General features: G+C 55.4%; 2 protein-coding genes and 2 non-coding genes across 10 annotated transcripts; 2 read left to right on the plus strand and 2 right to left on the minus strand.

Moving 5' to 3' along the window:
* Window positions 1-1745: 1745 nt before the first annotated feature.
* LOC105748726 (zinc finger protein OZF-like) lies at window positions 1746-7698 on the minus strand. Of its 3 annotated transcripts, none has more exons than XM_033411781.2 (3): window positions 7349-7698; window positions 5166-5292; window positions 1746-3975 (listed from the first exon to the last, which is right to left on the minus strand). In XM_033411781.2, exons 1-3 carry the CDS (start codon window positions 7376-7378, stop codon window positions 2330-2332), a joined length of 1803 nt encoding a protein of 600 aa, XP_033267672.1. In that variant the 5' UTR covers window positions 7379-7698; the 3' UTR covers window positions 1746-2329. The 3 variants fall into 3 exon arrangements, with proteins under 3 accessions (XP_033267672.1, XP_049559223.1, XP_049559222.1); XM_049703266.1 differs by having other exon boundaries at window positions 5166-6736; window positions 6773-7698; XM_049703265.1 differs by having other exon boundaries at window positions 5166-6740; window positions 6773-7698.
* Window positions 7699-10114: 2416 nt separating this feature from the next.
* On the minus strand, window positions 10115-10187 carry TRNAV-CAC (transfer RNA valine (anticodon CAC)). Its single transcript has one exon. It is a non-coding gene; the product is annotated as a tRNA-Val (tRNA).
* A 3165-nt stretch (window positions 10188-13352) lies between these two features.
* Window positions 13353-19141, plus strand: ZNF324 (zinc finger protein 324). 5 transcript variants are annotated; one of them, XM_033411768.2, is made up of 5 exons: window positions 13353-13528; window positions 15140-15266; window positions 15593-15709; window positions 15797-16126; window positions 16330-19141. In XM_033411768.2, the coding sequence occupies exons 1-5, from the start codon at window positions 13499-13501 to the stop codon at window positions 17727-17729; spliced, it is 2004 nt and encodes a 667-aa protein (XP_033267659.1). In that variant the 5' UTR covers window positions 13353-13498; the 3' UTR covers window positions 17730-19141. The 5 variants fall into 5 exon arrangements, with proteins under 5 accessions (XP_033267659.1, XP_033267654.1, XP_033267661.1 ...); XM_033411767.2 differs by adding an exon at window positions 13907-13997 and having other exon boundaries at window positions 13399-13528; window positions 15593-16126; XM_033411763.2 differs by having other exon boundaries at window positions 15593-16126.
* LOC117197956 (small nucleolar RNA SNORA30/SNORA37 family) lies at window positions 14122-14252 on the plus strand. The gene has a single exon (XR_004478865.1). It is a non-coding gene; the product is annotated as a small nucleolar RNA SNORA30/SNORA37 family (small nucleolar RNA).
* Window positions 19142-20889: the final 1748 nt, after the last annotated feature.

Raw genomic sequence — 20889 nt, forward strand, 5'->3', positions numbered from 1 at the left:
CAGAGCCCTGGTGGGGAGAGTAGAAGGTAGGTGAAAGGCTTCATCCATGCACTGGGGGCAGTGTTATGAGGCCTGTCTAACTACAGCTGACAACACGGGTTCAAGGACTTGAGCCATTGATGATGTGTCCACCCTTTGCTAGGAAGCCTGAGGCCCCAAGGTTCAACTGAATGTAACTCCGATCCCAAGCCTCCCGAGTTGGTGGAAGACAATCATTACACTCAGAAGGGATGGTCTGAGTTCAGGGGATTCCCTGACACCTTGGGATGCTGGGGAGAGCTCAGGCACATCTGCCACGTGCTCGGCTGACCACAAGCCTGCCAGGAATGCCATCCCTCATATGGTCAGTTTCAGGGAACTGGCGGAGGATTGGGGGGGGGTACAGAGAGTCATCCTGAGTGGAGTAGCAGCAGTGCCACTGTCCCTGCTACGTGCTGTGCAGTAAACACTGGACCAAAAGCCTTCGTGTCTGGGGGCCCCCAGGGACCCTTGGGCTCCCTGAAGCCTGGTTTGCTTATATTCTAAGAGTCACAAGTGTTGGTCCAGGAACACATATGGAACCCATATATATAGTTTGCATTTGTACCTATAAACTTTGAAGTTTGGGGGAAATAGTTTTCAACCTTTATAAAATCTAAAGGCTCCACATAAAAACATGGATCTCTCACTCCTCTTGGAAAACCAGAAAATGGGGCAACCATATGTTCCACCGTCTCTGACCCCTATACCTGGGGACAGCTGTGCCTCAGTGGCAGCAGAAAACAGGAGATGATAAGGCCAATGGCCACCACACTCGCCTGGAATACTGACTGGGCCACTAAAATCCTGGACTGCAGGACCTCCCTTCTCAGTCCCAGGGTTCCTGCCTTTGCAGTGTTGGCCTTGAAGTGAGCAGCTCTGGGAGGCTGTAGGAATCCAAACCACCTCAAGATTATTGTCTGGCAGTGAGCACCTCACCCCTGGTTACACCCCTCAAGTGGCACTGCACTTGTTCTGGAGGACAAGGCAAGAGCATGCAGGACTCCCCTGTACAGCTGAGTCTCTCTTGTGGCCAAGGTCACTGTCAGCAAGTTTGGCAAACACTACAAATCAGGTTTTCTCAGGTGTGTTATTTTTTCCCCGAGAGCTATTGTTTGCTAATTTCTGTGGTATAAATTCCACCATGGCTATTTCAAGCTGCCCACTTGATGTTGAACACACTCAGCTCTTGTGAGTGGGTATGATGTGCGTGGCCCAGGCACAGCATCGGCCACATCTCCGTTTGTCACAGTCTTCCTGAGCTCAAACCCAGTGTGTTCACACCCACTTATGCTTCTACCTGGCCCCTGTAGATCTTAAATCCAGAGATACCTACCTACAGATTCTGGACATCAAGGGCCTTACTGGACCCATGGGCAGGTCCCAAGAGACATCCTCCCCTCAACACTTTTGAGGGATGTGGGACATTCCCAGGAATGCTGTGCAGGAATTGCTGGAGATTCCCACACCAGTACTTAAACCCCAAAGCTCTGGGCCCAACAAATAGTCCTGGCACCCAGGATATAAGATTTGGCCCAGAGACCTTCAGTCTGTCCCAGGAGGCCTTGGGCTACAAGGCAAATTAGATTAAACTAGACTGCACGCTATTCCTTGCCATCCTACTATCAAAGTCTGGGCCCCCACAAAAGCCCTTCCCTCTCTTGGCACCATTAGAGCCCAATTCTGTTCTCCATCTCTCCCCATACACAATGGACGGAGTCTCAGGATTAAAGATGGCTTCAGCAATAAGGTCTTTATTATCACACTCTGCAGGCAGGCAGTTCCAAGGCTGGGTGATATGGAGGCTGGACCAGTTCACTGCAGGCATCATCTGTAGACTCAACAATGCCCATGAAGAAGGAAACTTCCTCTGGACATCGTCAGACTCCAGATCCTCCTGGAGAGAACTATGTCAAGGCAACACCTGAGCCACTGGGGACAGGGGAGAGGTGGAAAATGAGGCCACCCCAATGGGCTCCCAAAGTTTATGCCTCCCTCCAGGGAATGAGAACACAAGCCTGCATTCCCTGAGTATGTTGAGATGACAGGCACATGGTGTGGGGCTCTGCCAAGTGGTAGAGGTGAGAGGGCACCTGGCAGTGACATAATCTGGCAAAGCACCTGGACAGGTTAGAAAGTGCTGCATAGCTCCTGCAAGCTTCCCACTTACCACTGGCACTACAGCCAATCTCCCAGTAGGGGTGTGGGATGCACAAGTTTCAAATTTTGGCTGATGGCTTCCTCACAAAGGTTCCTTTCATAGGAGTTTCTCAAGAGTGAGTCCTTTTATGGAACAAGGAGAAGGTCCCCACTAGTGCTTATCCACTCTTGCCACATTCCTAAGGCCTTTCTTTGGTGTGACCTTTCTGGGCTGAGGGAGGCTGGAGCTCTGGCTGAAGGTGATCCTATGTCCACTGCACTCAGACGGCTCTTTTCCAGTGTGACCCTTCTGGTGCTTAGAGAGGTTTGAGCTGTAGCGGAAAGCTTTTCCGCATTTGTTACACGCATAAGGCTTTTCTCCAGTGTGAACTCTCTGGTGCTGACTGAGAATGGAGCTTTCGCTGAAGGCCTTCCCACACTGGCTGCACTTATAAGGCCGTTTTCCGGTGTGAACTTTCTGGTGCTTAACAAGGTTAGAGCTGTAGCTGAAGGCTTTCCCGCATTCAGTGCACTCATAAGGCCTTTCTCTGGTGTGAACTTTCTGATGCTGAATGAGAGCAGAGCTTTGACTGAAAGCTTTCCCACATTCGGAGCACTTGTAAGGCTTTTCTCCAGTGTGAATTCGCTGGTGTGGAACGAGGTTGGAGGGGCAACTGAAGGCTTTCCCACATTGGTTGCACTTATAAGGTCTTTCTCCAGTATGACTCCTTTGATGCAGAATAAGTTTGGAGGTTTGCTGGAAGGCTTTTCCACATTCACTGCACTCAAAAGGCCTTTCTGTGTTGTGAACTTTCTGATGCCGGACAAGATGGGAGGTGTTAACGAAGGCTTTTCCGCATTCGCTGCACTCATAAGGCCTTTCTCCGGTATGTATTTTCTGGTGCTCGACAAAGTTGGAGATACAGCTAAAGACTCGCCGACACTGTCTGCACTCATAAGGCCTCTCTGTGTTGTGAACTTTCTGGTGCCGAACAACGTGGAAGCTACGAGTGAAGGCTTTCCCACACTGGTCACACTCATAAGGCCTTTCTCCAGTGTGAACTCTCTGGTGCTGAGTGAGTGAGTGTTTGCGGGTGAAGACTTTACCACATTCACTGCAACTGAGATGCGCTTTTCCAGTGTGAACTTTCTGATGCGTCCTCATGCTAAACAGGTGGCTGAACACCTTCCCACATTCCTTACACACATGGGATGTTTCTCCAGTGTGAGTTTTTCGGTGATTAAACAGGGTTGAGCTCTCCTTGGGGGCATTTCCACCTGCTGGGCACCTGAAGGGTCTCTCTTTGGCGTGAGTGATCAGGTGGTTGAGGAGTGCAAAGGCCTTCAGGAACGCTTGTCCGCAGTCGCTGCACTTGAAGGGCTTCTGTGAGGCGTGGCCTCCCTGCTGTTGCTTCCAAATGGAGCTGGGTGGTAAGGCCTCCTTACACTCGGTGCTTCTGTGTGATGTCCCCTCTCCGTAGGTGGCCTGGGGCTGGAGGCCATGGCTGTCCAGGACAGCCTTAGCACACTCCCTGCATGTGAAGGGTTTCTCTTCACTGTGCTCCTTCTGGTGCTTGTGAGAGTTCGCACTGAGCCAGAAACCTCTCCCACATGTCTCACACGTGTACAGTGTCTGCCTGGGTTGTATTCCCTGGTGCTCAGCCAGGTGTAATATGTCTTTTAACACTGGGTCATGCACATCACAGGTGTTGGCCTTCTGGATGGATGGATCTGCCTTGGGGGTCCTGGACTGAAGCACTGCTACATAAACACTCTGCTCATAAGATGCCTCCTCAGCCTCTGCTCCACACCCATAATCTGAAAGCAGAGAAATGCCAGTGAAATGTATGTAGGCTTTGTTGGGAGAGGGCAGCCCCTTCACAGATGTGTGTCTGACACATTCAGGAATGAGTCTGTAGATCAAGTTGGGGTGAGGTAGAGCCAGTGGTGCAGGACTGGGCCCAGGAAGGCCACAGAAAGCGAGGGCCCATCACCTGTGAGAACATGGGTGAGGTTCAGGCTGGGAGGAGAAGCAGAGATTCCAACTCATTCCTCAGCTTTCATCAGGAGAGGAGAGAGCTCTGCCAGGAAAAGAGGACACAGAGCCATGTGCACGAGCTCAGGAAAATGCAAGGAACCTGGTGCTCTGAGTCTACATGAAGATACACACACATGTCATGACACATGGACTGTAGGCTAACCTGGGACAGCCCTGCAAAAGGAGGAAAGGCGGGGAATGGGGGAGAAATGGAGATCAGAGCAGTGAGGCTGTCCGTCATCAGGGCCTAGGTACAAAAGACAAATGGCAAATAGGTGGTCTGTCCTCAATGAAGAAGGAAGGTGGGGGTCGGGTGGGGCTACTGGCTCCAGCAACAAGCTCCAGTGGACACAGGGGAAGTACCCAGTATAATGTGAGCCCACCACAATGTCGCCTCTGCCCCCAGCTCCCATTCACCAGAGCCAGGCCCCTTCCCAGCCTCTCTCGCTGTGGCTGCAGACATGGGCACCCAGGGTCCTTTGCCCTGTTCCTGTGGTTGGGCAACCACACAGGACGTGGAATATGCAAGTCCTGGCAGAAAGAGCGGATGAGGGGGTGGCCTAGCTCAGGGCAACCTATCCGGTGACAGACCAAAGGAAGTTCGTGTCATCTTTGCAACTGGGAAGAAAACCCAGTGTTACAAAATCAGCTCCTGAGGAGCGGCTCCCAGGAACAGCCCAGTCGTCTCCACAAGCAGTGACCACGTCGGTGTCTGCAGTCCACAGCACAGCCAGGCACAGAGGTGCCACCGATCCGGACCAATTTAGGCAGCCGGATTGAGACTCCGAAGCCTGAGCCCTTCCCCAGAAGGCTTCGGAATCAGGTGTTGGGGCTCCTCAGAGAAAGGAGCAGGCAAACACGAGGCAGGTGGTCCAGGGGAGGAAGCAGTGCCCATGCTCAGCTGTGGGAAGACAGAGCTGCTTCTGGGAGAAAAGGAAAGGCAGAGCCTAGGAGGCTGGGAGGGCCTTACCCAGTGAGGCCACAAGTGCCAAGTTCTCCAGCATCACATCACAGTACAGGTGCCTCTGAGCCTCGTCAAGGAGCCCCCACTCCTCCTGAGAGAAGTACACGGCAATGTCCTCAAAGGTCCCCCAGCCCTGCCATGATGAAGACAATTAAGTCAGCTAGACCAAAGGATGGTAGAAAAACGAACAAAAAACAGTGCACAGATGAGCCCATACAGACCTAGATCTTTCACCCTGCATCATACCACCTCTGTGGTGGGCAGTCTCTGACCCCTAAACCATCCTCCCCAAACACTCCAGGTCACCCACTTCCCCCAGATGCAATGTCATGGGTGCCGCTGTCTCCTCATGTCCCATCGGCCACTGTCCTTCAAAGAGCAGGCAGGTGGACAGATAGATGCCATCTAAACCCTTAGCCTGGCATGTAGGGCCCCACTTCCTCCTGCTAGGTAATTCCCCTGGGTCCCCAGATCCTGCCACCCAGAAACACCAAACCGGAAGCCCCCTTTCTCCCACAGGGCCCCCAGTACCAGATTCCAGTCCACTGACTCATCTCCTCTGCATGCACACGTCAGGCTTTGTATTGCACATCTCCAGACCCCACACAACGGGCATCCCTGGCCCACACAACGGGCATCTCCCAGCCATCCCACATGTCACTGTGCAAATGGTGTCCAGAGCCTGGCTACTTGGTGAGGTCAACCAGTACCCCTTCCTGACCCAGACTTCAAAGAATTCCAACTGCCAGGGGTGGCACCCAGAGTTTCCTTCATTGTTTCTGCAACTGGGCCTATTCCTACCTTTGACTCTCAGCCACCAAGGCCAGACATGGATTTCTGGCATGTCCTGGCCTCTGACTTTCTGCATGCTGTCACCTCCCCTGCCACTGTATTCTTCTTTCCTAATGTATACTCAAAGTCCAGGCCCACCACCTCCCACCCCAGGCCTGCGACACTCCCAGTTGCCTGCCTGCCACTGAGCTAACCTGCTATCCTAACTGAAACTCACAGGCCCCACAGAGGGCGCCAAGAAAGGCTGGTGAGCCATAGAGAGGTGAATAGCCACCAGCCCCGGTCCTGCTGTCATCTACCTCCACCTACAATATGCCTCAGCCTCCACCTCAGCGACCGGGGCCCCTTCTGGACCCTCCTCTCCCACACACCCCTTCCTTTGTGGCTGCTCCTCCCTTCACCTGAATTTGTGACACCCACCACCCCTGTCCAGGTACCCGAAGAGCCACCCAGTCCTCAGCTGCCCCCATGGGGCATCCATCACCATGCCCTAAAGACGCTCCCTCCTAAATCTGCACCTGAGTTCCACCTCACTTCACAGGCTGGCTACTGCCAACTGGATGTCTCCAAGTGGAATCCCTCAGCATAACTCAGACCTGCATTCAGAAGTCTCTGGGACATCTCAGTCTCCACATGCAAAATCCACCTCCTGATCTTCCCTGAAACCACTCCACCCACCAACTTCCCCATCTCAGCCGAAGCACTTCCACCTTCTAATCGCTGAGGCCAAAAACCCACGGGGACATCCCCACCTCCTTGTGCGCTCTCTCTCTCTGTCTCTCTCTCTCTCTGTCTCTCTCTCTCTCTCTCTCCCCCTCCACCTAAAATCAGGCTGGCTTAACTTAAAAGACAGATCCAAGCTCCAACCACTTCTCCCAACTCCAGTCACCGCTGTGGCCAAGCCACTGCTATATTAAGGTAGCATCCTTGTGTGCCTCCTTTTCTCTTCCCTCACTCTCACTCTCCTGTCTGTTTTCCACTCTGCAGCCCGAGGAAGCCTGTGAACACCTGAGTCAGATCACCTCCCTCTTCTGCTCCAAACCTTCCGTGGCTCCCGCCACCCTCAGGTGACAGGCCAAGCTCTTGTCCACCAGGCAACAGGGAGACCTTCAGTTCCCTGAACACTCCCAACTGAGCTTCACCGCCAAGCATGTGCACATCCTGGTCCCTGTGCCTGAAACTGCTTTGCACGCCTTCTCCCGCTGGATTCCAGAATGAGAACGTTTCCACAAAAAACCTGGCCAGGACTCGGCACCTTGGGCTTTCAGTGACCCCAGGGTCCCAGTAGCGAAGATGGAGGGGCAGAGTCCGGGAGCAACCCCTCCCCTCTGTCGGGGGTCCCGGGCCACATGGGTAGGGGTCCGAGTGAGTGGGGGCTGCGGGGACCCTCCACTCACCCGCAGCGGGCCCCTCAGCGCCACCGCCATCAGACCCAGGCGGGCTCTGCCGCTCCCTACACCCCCAGCCCCAGGCCGGGGGCCTCCCACCGCCCGTTGCACGCGGGACCTCTGTCCCCACGGTGTAAACGCCGCCTCCAGGGACCGTGGGGACGCAGGACACCACGTTACAGGACACTGCGGCTCGTACGGAGCCTGGAGGCCGGTCCCATCCTCCTCACTGTCCACCTCGGCCGGGTCCCGAGGAGGCGCCTGGAAAACGGCCACGACCCAACACTCGGGTCCCCAAGGGCAGTGGAAAACGACCTGTCAACAGCAGAAGGAATGCCAACAATGGCGACGCAGGAAGTTCCGCCCCCGCCGACCGAGCAGCAGGAAACAGCCCTTGTTCTGGGCTGTGATTGGTCCAGAACCTGCCGCCCCCGATGCCTTGTGGTCAATGTAGTTTCAGTCCTGCATTTCCACCCCACCCCCACCCCCACCCCCCGGCGCGGCGCCCACACATTCTCCATTCTCCATGGCAACGCCAAGCTACCTCTAGAGGGGCGCTGGGAAATGGAGAGCTGAGAAAAAAGACGGGCAGGAGCGTGTCTTTGCTTCCTTTTAAAGGGGCCGCTCCCAGGTTTCCTCCCGCAGAGATTGTTGTCCAGCAAGTGACCCGTGTCCTGGGCCTCGGACAATCAGCCGTGAGGAGGCCCCTGGGGCATCACTTGTTGCCTTTGAGGGTGTCAAGTGAAAATACTATCTTCCTCATGGAGACTTTGTTTAGTAACCTTAAATGTCTCTCTAATTCAGTGGTCCCCAAACTGTGGTCCCTGAATCAGCATCACTGGGGAACTGGCTAGAAATGGAAATTCTTGTCCCCGCCCCCCACAGGGATGAGCCTGACAAGCCCTTCTGGAGATTCTGATGCTCTAAATTCAAAGAATCAGGTCTAATTCAAAGTCCTGTGACAAAATTTGGAAAATACCACAACTTTCCTCATGAGAGGTGACATGAAAAGTGCTTAGCTGGGCTTCCCTCGTGGCGCAGTGGTTGAGAGTCCGCCTGCCAATGCAGGGGACACGGGTTCGTGCCCCGGTCCGGGAAGATCCCACATGCCGCGGAGCGGCTGGGCCCGTGAGCCATGGCCGCTGAGCCTGTGCTTCCGGAGCCAGTGCTCCGCAACGGGAGAGGCCACAACAGTGAGAGGCCCACGTACGGCAAAAAAAAAAAAAAAAAAGTGTTTAGCACAGGGCCAGGCACGTGGTGCTACATATATGAGAGAGCTAGTATTGTTATTGTCCTTATCGTCACCAGCAGCATCATCCCAAGGCTCTTACATACACTGCCAGGGAGAGCAAGTAAGAGATGCCTGTCTACAGAATGCTTGTTGACACTGTCGCTGGAAGTAATCAATAAACAATCTCTACTAGGGATAGAAGACAGTTTTATTTGAGCCAAACTGAGGACTATAGCCCAGAAGACAGCCTCTCAGATAACTCTGAGGAACTGCTCCACTGAATCATGGCACATTTTTATATCTTGTCAGAACAAAGAACATCAGACAGGTCAAGGATGCATTCCTTCAAGGTTTAAAAAAAAAAAACAAAAACAGGTCAGCATGCACACAGTCAATATGGCCTTGAGAAGAAGCTAGTCTTATCATTGAAGGAATACCAGCATTGGCATCCCAGGAAGGGAGGCATTTAAACTTTATTTTATTGTATTTATTTTATTATTATTATTTTTTTTTTGCGGTACGCAGGACTCTCACTGTTGTGGCCTCTCCCGTTGCGGAGCACAGGCTCCGGAAGCGCAGGCTCAGCGGCCATGGCTCACGGGCCCAGCTGCTCCGCGGCATGTGGGATCTTCCCGGACCGGGGCACGAACCCGTGTCCCCTGCATCGGCAGGGGGACTCTCAACCACTGCGCCACCAGGGAAGCTCTAAACTTTATTTTTAACATGGACATTCTTTACCTCTGGTCAATGCACCCTTTTCTTTAATGATTACAGCAGATGTACCATGTGTTTTTGATAGGCCACAAACAGGCTGTTTTAGCATAAAAAAGTCAAATCATGTATAAGCCAGAATGACTTCCCCATCCCTCAATATGTGAATATGAAATGCACTCATTCTTTTTTTTTTTTTTTGCCAGTTCTTATTATTTTTACTCATTCTCGACTTAACGAGTAGCCAGGTAGGCAATGTTTAATGTTTTTTTTTTTTTTAAGTATGCTCATGGTAGGCAGACTAATGCCTTCCCCTCCTCTCAAGATGTCCAGGACCTAATCTCTGGAGTATGTAAATATATTATGTTACAGGGCGAGGGGGAATTAAAATGATATATGGAATTATGGTTGATAATCAGCTGACCTTGAAATGTGGAGATCATTCTGGATTATCTGAGGTTGGGAGGGTGAGATGAAACAATGTAATCACAAGGGTCCTTAAAAGTGGAAGAGGGAGGCGGTAGAGATGGAGAGAGATTGAGTCAGGGTGATGCAATGTGAGAAAGAAGTTGCCGTTGCTGGCTTTGAAGACAGAAAGACCCACAAACCAAGGAATGCTGGCAGACTGTGGAGTCTGGAAAGGCAAGGGAACCCATTCTTCCCCAGAGTCCCCAGAAGCAACACAGTCCTGCTGATGCCTTGATTTTTTTTTAATATTTAAATATTTATTTGGCTGCACCGGGTCTTAGTTGTGGCACACAGTATTTTCGTTGCTACATGCGGGATCTTCAGCTGTGGCGTGTGAACTCTTAGTTGTGGCATGTGGGATTTAGTTCCCTGACCAGGGGTCGAACCCGGGCCCCCTGCATTGTGAGCGCAGGGTCTTAGCCACTGGACCACCAGGGAAGTCCCGATTCCTTGATTTTAGAGTAGCTGACACAAGTGTCAGACTTATGACATCCAGAAATTTTTAATAATTTGTGTTATGTTTCTCTGCTTTCAAGGGCTCATGTGATTATACTGGACTCACCCAGACAATCCTGGATATTCTTCCCATCTCAAGATCCTTAACTTAGTCCATAAAGCGGGCCATGTCAGGTAACATATTAACAGGTTCTGAGGATTAGGATGTGGGCATCTTTGGAGGACCATGATTCTGCCTACCACATTGAACTCACATGGCTATTAGCTATTTTAAAACAGGTGCTGGGACTTGCCTGGGGGTCCAGTGGTTAAGACTCTGCGCTTCCACTGCAGGGCACACGGGTTTGATCCCTGGTCAGGGAAGTAAGATCCTGCATGCCGTACAGCGCGGCCAAAACAATAAAATAAAACAGGTGCCAAAATTATAAAAGCAGAAGTTTCCACAAAGAAATCTGAAGCTCTAGCTCCTCCAGGAAACACACACAATTCAGGTTTCCTGAATGCCCACCTGCAGGCTTGCCTCCAAGCCTTTGCACATGCTGGTCCCTCTGAAACAGGAGGGAAGGGGGCAGGGCACAACCTTTAAAAAAATGACACACATAGGACATGACAAAAACTGCTTAGAACCAACTAGGTCCAAGATGGCAGAAGATTCAACTTCCAGTGGGCCTTGAGACTCATCTTATGCTCGCTGTAATGCATTAGCTAAATGACACACCCACCAGCGCCATGACAGTTCTGAGGCCAACCATAAAAGGCCAAAAAGTGGGTGGCGGCCCAATTCCTGGAAATCTCCACCCCTTCCCCCGAAATACTTGGAATAATCCTCCCACTCATTAGTCTATGAAATTACCCGGCCCATAAAAATTAACCACCCCATATTTCGGGGCCTCTCACCTTCTGAGATGGCCCACACTCTGTGGAGTGTGTTTCTCCCAAGGCTGTTCTCGCCTTTTGAGACAGACCGCATTCTATCTATGGAATATGTACATGTCTAAATAAATCCATTTCTTACCTATCACTTTGTATCTCGCTGAATTCTTTCTGCGATGAGACATAAAGAACCTGAGCTTCATTAAGTCCTGAGACCAGGTGTGTCATCTCAGTTAAAATACGGTGGGTTGGGGCTTCCCTGGTGGCGCAGTGGTTAAGAATCTGCCTGCCAATGCAGGGAACACGAGTTCGAGCCCTGGTCCGGAGAGATCCCACATGCCGAGGAGCAACTAAGCCCGTGCGCCACAACTACTGAGCCTCTGCTCTAGAGCCCGTGAGCCACAACTACTGAGCCCACGCGCCTAGAGCCCATGCTCCCCAACAAAAGAAGCCACCGCAATGAGAAGCCCACGCACCACAACGAAGAGTAGCCCCACTCACCGCAACTAGAGAAAGCCCGCGCCCATCAACAGAGACCCAACACAGCCAAAAATAAATAAATACAAGAAATAAATTTAAAAAAAAATACTGGGGGTTGGGACTTCCCTGGCGGTCCACTGGTTAAGATTCCACGCTTTCACTACAGGGGGTGTGGCTTTGATCCCATGTTGGGGAACTAGGATCCCCATGCCGGGCGGCACAGCCGAAAAAAGAGACCGTGGGTTCAAGTCCCAATCTGGGTTTAGGCTGGCTTCTAGTCTCGGCACGTGGGTTCAAGGTGAACCTCACGTGGGATTTGAACATTCTTTTATTTTTTTTTTAATATTTTTAATTATTTATTTATTTGTCTGTGCCGGCCCTTAGTCATTGCTGCATGCAGGATCTTCGTTGTGGTGACATGCGGGATCTTTAGTTACGGCATGTGGGCTCTTAGCTGCAGCATGTGGGACCTAGTTCCCTGACCAGGGATGAACCCAGGCCCCCTGAATCGGGAGGATGGAGTCTTAACCACTAGACCACCAGGGAGGGACTCAAACATTCTTTGTTTACTGGAATGGCAAGAAACATTCCCGAACCACAAATACATTAGATTTTCTTCATTTATTTCAAAGTGAGCAAAATTTACACACAAATACTCCAAAATTGATGTTATCTCTTGCATTACAAGGACTTACAAAGAGTAGTGATACTGCAGACAGAGCTGATATAGATGTTATAACAATCACTTATAACTTACCTAGGGAGGTAAGCAGGGAGGGAGACAGAGTGAATGAACTCGACACAGATTGGTTCCATATTAACTTACAATAGCCCTATGCGGTGGGTACCATTACTGTCCCATTTTGTGTATGAGGACTAAGAACCCTGAAAAAAAGACCCTCAGAGTGAAACAACAAAGAGAAAACCTTTTACTCTCTGTCAGCAGTAGTCAGTCTGCATTGAGACTACCCTTCCGTTTGATTTTATGTGTCGTACCCATGTAGGTTGCCCCCTCCCCCCAAAATAAAGGAACAGGGAATCAACACCATGACGTGCGGGGCAAGGTAAGATCTAGACGACCTAGGGACAAGTGAGTCGGGGTAAGTACTTTTTGCGCGGCCCAGTTGAGCCAAGAAAACAGATGGTGGAGGAAGTCTCAGAATGATTTCAGACGCTAGAAAAACTTAGGTTAGGGCCTTGCGACTCGGCGTGGGGGCTGTTCCCAACCAAAACAGGACGCTGACCCGCGGGGGTCACACCCAGCCCTGGTGCGAAGCCCCAGGAGGCGGGGATGGGATGGGACCCCGGTCGCGCTCCGTCCCCCGTGCTGCGCTGGGCGAGGGTGGGAAGTGGGGGAGGCCCTCCCGGGCCCTCAGCAATTCACCGTTCACCCGCAGCGCTGACGACCCCGCCAGCACCCCACCCCACGCTCAGCCCGGAAGCCTGGCGCTGCTGCAGACTCCACTTCCCAGCGGCCCCGGCGGCGGCGCTTGGCCGTTGCCGTGGAGACCAGGCGCGCTCCGCCTACCGCGCCTGCAGCCAGAAGGCTCTGCGCGTGCGTCCGCAGCGCGCCACGGGCCAATGAGGGCTCGCGAGATTGGACTTCCGGCGTCCGGGACTGTCACTTGGCTGCCGGCGTCGGGCCACGCCGGTGACGGCCGGAGAGCGCCGGGTCGGGGCCGGTTTTGCGGAAGGGTCTGGAGACCCGAGGTGCGGGCAGCGAGGACGTGCGGGCAGCGAGGACGTGCGGGCGGAGATCCAAGGCACGGGCAGCCGAGCCCGGGGGCCCACGGCCAGTCCCCGGCCTCAGTTTCCCGGGGTGCGGCGTGTGCGCCCCCCAAGCCACGTGCTCCGGCCTCCACGCCGTCCCGACGCGGCGCCCTTGACGGATTGGGAGAGAGGCCCGGAGCCTGAGCGCCCGCACCTTTCTGCAGGTTCCGATGGCGGCGGCGCAGACAGACCCGGCGCAGGTGAGTAGCGGGAACCCCAGGCCCCCACCCACCCGGATGCCTCCTTCATGGACCCGAGCCCCGATCGAGGGAGGCACTTTACCTGGACGTCTTGTCTTCCCCTCGCGCTTCGTCCTAGGCCGTGCTGTCCCGGCCGGTTGGTAGTGCACGCGTGGGATCCCCACTTCTGGCAGCTAAGGGGGTGAGGTGTAGAAGGAAGTTCCAAGGGGAGGGTCCCCCGTTTGCAAAAGCTGGGAGGGAAGCCTGAGTGTAGGCGCTTCCGGAACTGAGCTGCTCGGCGGGGAGAAAATATGTATGTCTGAAAGGGCAGGCCGAGGAGTTAAGACTATCCCGAGGGCACCGGGAGACTGGACATGCTTTAAGTTAACGATTTTTTAGGGTATTCCACCTATTGTTGAGTGGAGAACAGAAGCAGAGGGGCGTGGCGGTGTGCAGGGAGGAGGCTACTGTCACAGTCCGGGCAGTGCAGGTGCGAAAAGCCGTTGGATTCTGGATAGATCTGCTGATGCATCAAGTGCGGGGTGTGCGGGAGTGTCCTGCGTGAAGGGCCAGCCTAAGGTTTTCCGCCGGAGCACCCAAAAGAATGGAGCTGCCTAGCACTTTCACAGGTCCTCCCCCAGGCAGTGGGGCCAGGATTTGGTAGCTGGTGCTGAAATTGAAAACCCTTGATTGTATCCTTGCCCTGGGACTGTGCCAGTGGCAACTGTCACTCAATGGGACAGAGAAAAAAAGAACGGAACTGCTGTAGACAAAATTAGGAATTTGAAGGGCAAGTAGATTTCAGGGGGAAATTGGGAAGAGTCTGTGCTGTCTCAGAGTGGAGGTGTCACATGGACCTGGAATTGTAGATGTCCAAGGACAGAGTCCTGATGTTCTGAGTGAGGTGGAGCCTAGGAATCAAACTTAGGAAGAGGACATCTCACAGACTCAGCCAGGGATAGGCATGGGCAGTTAGGGCTCTAGGGAGATGAGGAATGGCTGGCAGTCCCTGGGGCTCTCAGGGGAAGTCTGGCAGGTGGCTGAGGGAAGGGAAGGTGGCAGCCACCTGAGGAGGAAATAGAGGGGGCCTGGCTATGGAGGGAGGAGGGAAATGGCTTCTTGTGTGCCCACCAGATCCTTGGCGCCACCCCTGTGGCAGCTGGAGGGGATCAGCCAGTCCTTCAGTTTCAAAGAGCAGCCTTGAAATGTCAGGCAAGTTCAGCAGGAGAGGGCATCCCTACAGGGATGGGCATGTCCTGGGGGCTCTGCAGCTGGGACTTGTACAGTTACTTATGCAAGAGCAATGAGAGCACCTTTGGGGAGGCTCAGCTTGTGCAAAGGCTGGAGAATGAGTGGACGCCAGGGGCTGACCTTGGTGTGGCAGAAGGCCAGGGGCTTCCTCTGGCTGCCTTGTGGAGAGTGGCCAGATCGGGTTAAAGAGGCATCTACGGCCTAGATGGGGAAGGGGGAGGGGAGGGGTCCAGACAGGTGAGGGAAGTCCCATCTGCAGAGCCTTGCGGGAGGAGGGTGAGCATCTGAGGGACATGAGCGGAGGCAGCCTTTGGGGCACGGAGCTGGGTCTTGGTTCACACAGCTATAGCTTAGATCATGTCCATCTTCCAACTCTCTTAGGGCCTAATGGCCTTTGAAGACGTGGCTGTGTACTTCTCCCGGGAGGAGTGGGGGCTCCTGGATGCAGCCCAGAGGGCTCTGTACCGCCGTGTGATGCTGGAGAACTTCACCCTCCTGGCCTCGCTGGGTAAGCCCTGGGTCCTCCATGGGGAGCTCATGTGTTGCCAGGCTAGGCTGCCAGCACTAACCTCTTACCGCCCGGCGGCCTGTGAGCAGCCACATGTCCTCTGGCTGAGTGTCCCTGTTAGCTGTGGTGCCTCTGTGCTCAGTCCCCTTCGGGTGCTGCCGACACGGTTCTCCTCACAGGAACCATCGAGCTGCTCTGAGATCCCTGCCCTGTGATGTGACCTCGGGTATCCTTGGTTGCACAGATGATGCCGTCCGTGGCCCACGAAGCCCTGACTCCTGCCATCTGCCGGGGGTGACCCCTCACTTGCTTGTCTTCTCTCACAGGACTCTCTGTCTCCCGACCCCACGTGGTCATCCAGCTTGAGTATGGCAAGGAGCCCTGGGTTCTCAATGGGACAGATGTGACCCTGGCCAGGAATGCCCAGAGGAGGCCGAGCCCTGGTGAGTGGGGGCTCAGGGGTGTGAGCTTGGGGCCAACCTATGGCCAAGCTTCTGTCCACCTTCCCTCCTGGATGCTCTCCTCTCCAGCTTCCCACCCGACCGACTCCTTTCACCATCAGCCTCTTCTGGAGGCTCCGGCTTTGGCTGCCCTTGAAGGGGAGCTCCAAGGGCCACCCCCAGGCCGTGGTGAGACCTGCTCAGAATCCCACCCTCAGCCAGTCTGTGTGGCCTCAGACCCTGCCCGTCTTCCCTCACCACCTCATCTGTGGGGCCGTTTGTACACGTGTTCATCGTTGAGCACTTGCAGTGGCCAGTCCCGTTCACGGCACTGGGGACACAGCCTTGCCCAGCCCGCTCCTGGTCCTGCCTTTGTGGGGTTGACCCTGCTAGGGGAGAGGCAGTCAGCAAGCAGAGTTGGTGAGTAAAATCTGTTCCCTCAGGTAGCCATCAGTGTAAGGGGCAAAGCCACCTGGGGAGTGCCCTGGGGACGGGCTCCGTGCAGGAAGGGAGTCTGGCCCCAGCTCCTCTCCCCAGCCTCCACGGCCGGTCCCGCGGGCCCCCTTGCCTACCCACGCGGCCTGTCTGGGTGACCCAGGCGTCCACCATTTCTGGTCCTTCAGCTTCCCCTCATCTGGCAGAGGACAGAGATGTTTCTGGAGAAGCAGCATTGCCAGGGCCCTTCCAGGACGGCCCCCCTCTGGCACCGACAAGGGTTCTCCCCAGCGCTGGTGCCTCTGAGTGTGGGAAAAGCCTAGAGGGTCGGTGCGGCGTGTCCCCCTCTCGGGAGAGGAAACCCACAGGGGTGTCTGTGATCTACTGGGAAAGCGGCGAGGCCAGCGTCAGCCTGCGGCTGACCTCTTCTCTGCGGGCCCCACCCGGGGAGAAGGCCCTCGCAGACCACCCTGCACCAGGCAAGCAGCCGAGGGCATCGGAGCGGCAGAAGCTGTACGCATGCGAGGCCCCGGGGAGAGCCTTCCCGGGCGCCCCAGAGGCTCAGGGGGACCGAGGAATGGGTGAGGCTTGGCGCGAGCCTCAGAGACTGCTTGCTGTCTCAGAGCCCCCGACCTGGGCCGAACTGGGCGAGGCCCTGCACGCTGGCCCCGGCCTCCTCTCTGGGGAGAAGCCCTTCGAGTGCAGGGCGTGCAGCAAGGTGTTCGTGAAGAGCTCGGACCTGCTGAAGCACCTGCGCACCCACACCGGGGAGCGGCCGTACGAGTGCGCGCAGTGCGGCAAGGCCTTCAGCCAGACGTCGCACCTGACGCAGCACCAGCGCATCCACAGCGGAGAGACGCCCTACACGTGCCCGGCCTGCGGCCAGGCCTTCCGGCACAGCTCCTCGCTGGTGCGGCACCAGCGCATCCACACGGCCGAGAAGGCCTTCCGCTGTGCCGAGTGCGGCAAGGCCTTCAGCCACCGCTCCAACCTCAGCCAGCACCGCAAGATCCACGCCGGGGGCCGGCCCTACGCGTGCACGCGCTGTGGCCGCAGCTTCTGCCGCAACTCGCACCTGATCCAGCACGAGCGCACGCACACGGGCGAGAAGCCCTTCGCCTGCGCGCTCTGCGGGGCCGCCTTCAGCCAGGGCTCGTCGCTCTTCAAGCACCGGCGCGTGCACACCGGCGAGAAGCCCTTCGCCTGCGCGCAGTGCGGCCGCGCCTTCAGCCACAGCTCCAACCTCAGGCAGCACCGGCTGCTGCACACGGGAGAGCGGCCTTTCCGTTGCTCGGACTGCGGCAAGGCCTTCGCCAAGGGCGCCGTGCTGCTCAGCCACCGACGCATCCACACGGGCGAGAAGCCCTTCGTGTGCGCACAGTGCGGCCGCGCCTTCCGCGAGCGCCCGGCCCTCTTCCACCACCAGAGGCTCCACACCGGTGAGAAGCCAGCGCGGCGGCCCCGGGCCAGCCCGCTCCCCCAGGCCAGGCCTCCTTCGGGGGCATCGTGTGAAGGCACACTGGGGAGGGAAGCCAGGCCCACTGCTGCCTCAGGCCCAGCCACGGTTCCGAAGACGGCTGAGCCTTGAGGTCGCAGCCCCGACCTTCCCCGGCCTGTTGTGAGTCCCTTCCATGGGTACGGGGCCCCGCCCTCTGCAGAGCCACGCTGTGGAGAAGCTCTGCGCGTGCACTGCCATTCCCCCTGCACGTGGTGACAAGATTTGCCTCTTGTCAGCCACAGCTCACTCCTCCAGGCCCAAGCAGTCACGCTGAACAAAGGCCAGGGGGAGGCCAGCATGGTGCTGCCAGTTCGCCCATATTTTGACTGTGCGCGCGAACGGGAAGCGCTGGGGCGGGGTGGAGGTGGTCCTGAGAACTTTCTGAGGTTTACACCCAACCTGCAGGGTCTGTGTGGAACCTCTCCACCGCTATCCCCAGCGTATTCCCCCAGCCCTCAGTTCATCCAGGGCTTCCTGGGAACAGGCCCAGAAGACAGGAAGTCATGGGGGAGGCAGGTACTGGCTTCGGACAAGTGGCTGGGCTCTGAGCCTCAGCTCCCTCCTCTAGGGAAGAGAAAAGATTCAGCCCTGCAGAGGGTATTTGCAGCACCCTGACAGGCAGCATCTTGATAAGGGCCAATACGTGCCAACCGCCAGCCCCCGTTCTGAGCGCTGCACAGTTTCTCCTGACAGCTCTGTGAGGTGGCTGCTGTGGCTAGTATCCCCACTTCTCAGATGAGGAGACTGAGGCACAGAGAGGGGACGTGAGTTGCACAACAGCAGGGCCACTGGCCCAGCATCCAGAGAGCTCCCCACTTTACCCCCACACTTAGCCTGCCAGCCCGGAGGGCTGGGTGAAGGCTGCGTGGCTTGCTGCTCACGGCGGACCCTCAGGAGGTGGAGGAGGGTGGGGGCGGGAAGTCCCCGGGTGAAGGACGGAGATTGAGAGTGATGGTTCCCCAGCTGTGCTGGTGCATTCAGAGTGTGGTCCAAGCCTCAGCTTCGGCCGTGTCCTGTTGTTACCAAAGTCAGCGATACAGGAGCCTTTCCATCCCCACTGCCTTGACTGGAGGTGACCGTAACAACAGGTGCAGAGGAGACAAGATGGGGCTGCTTGATTCTCTGGGGTCCAGTGGCCACGTGCCTGCCATTACCTAAGGCTGTGTGTGGCGCCCTCCCAAGATCCCCTCCCCAGTGTGACATAACCCACAGGGTGGGGACACTGAGGCAGACAAGTTAGGTGGGGGCCTGGTTGGCTTCTTGTGGCCTTCAACAGACAAGCCCCATCTCCACCTTGGGCCTCACCCGCAGGGAAGTTAATGGTGTTTTTACTGGGGGTAAAAAAAGACTAGAACTTACAGCTTGGAATGGATGGACATTGTAAATTCTTGCATGGCACTGTGTAGGTCCACAGCCTCAGCCTCCAGGTCATGGTGCAGAAGGTTTTAACAATACAGAGTCCAGAAAGGCTCTCTAATAAAGGTTTCTTTTTAAAAACGTGAGTGGTAGCAGCCTGAAACCGGTTTCATCCCAGCACGATGCAAACGTGTCATCACACAGCTGCAGGGACTTGACTTCAACCCTGGTCCCTTTGAGAGGCCTCAGGGTAGAGGTGCAGCCTGTCTGCGGCCCACCGAAGGTCTGTGTCCCCTTGGCAGCCAAGAGACATGGACAGGGTGGGGCTGCCCCAAGCAGCAGCTCTGTTGGGACATGAGCCTTTGTGGATCCAGGCCTTGGAATCTGAGGCAGGGGGCACACGTGGAGACCCGAAAGGTTGACCCCAACCCAGCGGGTGCTCCCGTTCAATCACCTCAAAGACCTCGCAGGTATCTGCCATTGCCAAAGAACAGAGACGTGACACCCCCAACTGTCCACCTGCCAGCAGGTTCCGCCCCTGAAACCTCCCAAGTTCCTGCAAGGAAAGGAGACAAGGGGTAGGGAGAAGAGTCACACAGGGCCAGGCTCCCCAAAACTCCTCAAGCGCAGGTCCTCTGAGCATTGTCCACCCCTCTTGGGGCCCATCCTCTCTCTTGAGCTGGTCCGTGCCCTGGCCTCGCCCTATTTCATCTTCCCCCAGGCTGGCCCCCATGAGGGATTCTTGAGCAGCTCACTTCAGGGTCAGTGTGGATGGCTGTGAGATGCAGACAAACCCTACAGAGCTTACAGAAGGCTACTGTAGGGAGCCCATGGGATTCAGGAGCAAAGGAGTGTTGAACACCAAGTGGATGCCCAGAGAGTCACTTGCAACCTTTTTCGCACCTTGGACAGAAGCTGGGTCCTGGTGCTCTATCCTGTCTCCCCACCAGCCTCCTCCCTGCTTCACTGAGCCTTTCCTGCCTGTGTGCTTGGCCCCTACTATCCCTCCTTTCCTCCACCCTCCTCGAGTCCACCCTCCCAGCACCAGGGGTGGTCAGAGGCTCCAGCCCTGTTCCTGGGAACAGCAACCATGAGCACCCACCTTCCCCCATGTCTTAGCCCTAAGTTGTCCTCCCCCAAACCTTTTTGATCATGTTGGGCCACGTCCTGCCAGCCTGACCCTTCCACTCAACCGTGAACGGGTCATGACTATAAAAGGTATCCGTGGGCTTTCTGGGTCAAGACGATGGACTGAACACATGCATCTCACTTGGTCCAGAAGCCCACTGAAACCACAGAGAGCCCTTAAAGCAAACCCTTAAGAATTCCCTGGCGGTCCAGTGGTTAGGACTCTGCGCTTCCACTGCAGGGGGCTCGGGTTCGATCCCTGGTTGGGGAGCTAGGATTCCGCAAGCGGCACGGCCAATAAATTAACTATAACACAAACCTACAAATATGAGGATGGTAAAAGAGGAGGCAGCGGCATTCTGAAGCTAGAAGTAGTTGGGGGTGGGAGAGCTGTCACTGATTTGGGGAAAGCCAAATGCTGAGTTGGCACTGGCGGAAGGGGAAGGAGATTCCATCAGGCTTACGCTGCAGAATTCCAGAAGACTTGAAAACCAGCAGCCCCCTGGAAGGGGAGACCCAAAACAAAGATGACTGAGTGGGAGCTCCTGGAGAAGCTGTTAGAGCTCCAGCTCTTCCCACAGGGTAGATGGTGGAAGAGTCCTTTCTGGGGAATCCGAACAGTCCCAGAGAAAAAATCAAATCCCTGGTAGCCAGGGATTCCTAGGTATTAGAAGAAACTCAAACAGGCAGGCAGATGCACCTTAGGATCGAAATAATAAGTCATTGTTCACCCATTTGATGTGTGGAAGCAAAACACCCTGACCCA

The sequence above is a fragment of the Orcinus orca genome, chromosome 20, assembly GCF_937001465.1.
Source record: "Orcinus orca chromosome 20, mOrcOrc1.1, whole genome shotgun sequence".
NCBI classification, from domain to species: domain Eukaryota; kingdom Metazoa; phylum Chordata; class Mammalia; order Artiodactyla; family Delphinidae; genus Orcinus; species Orcinus orca.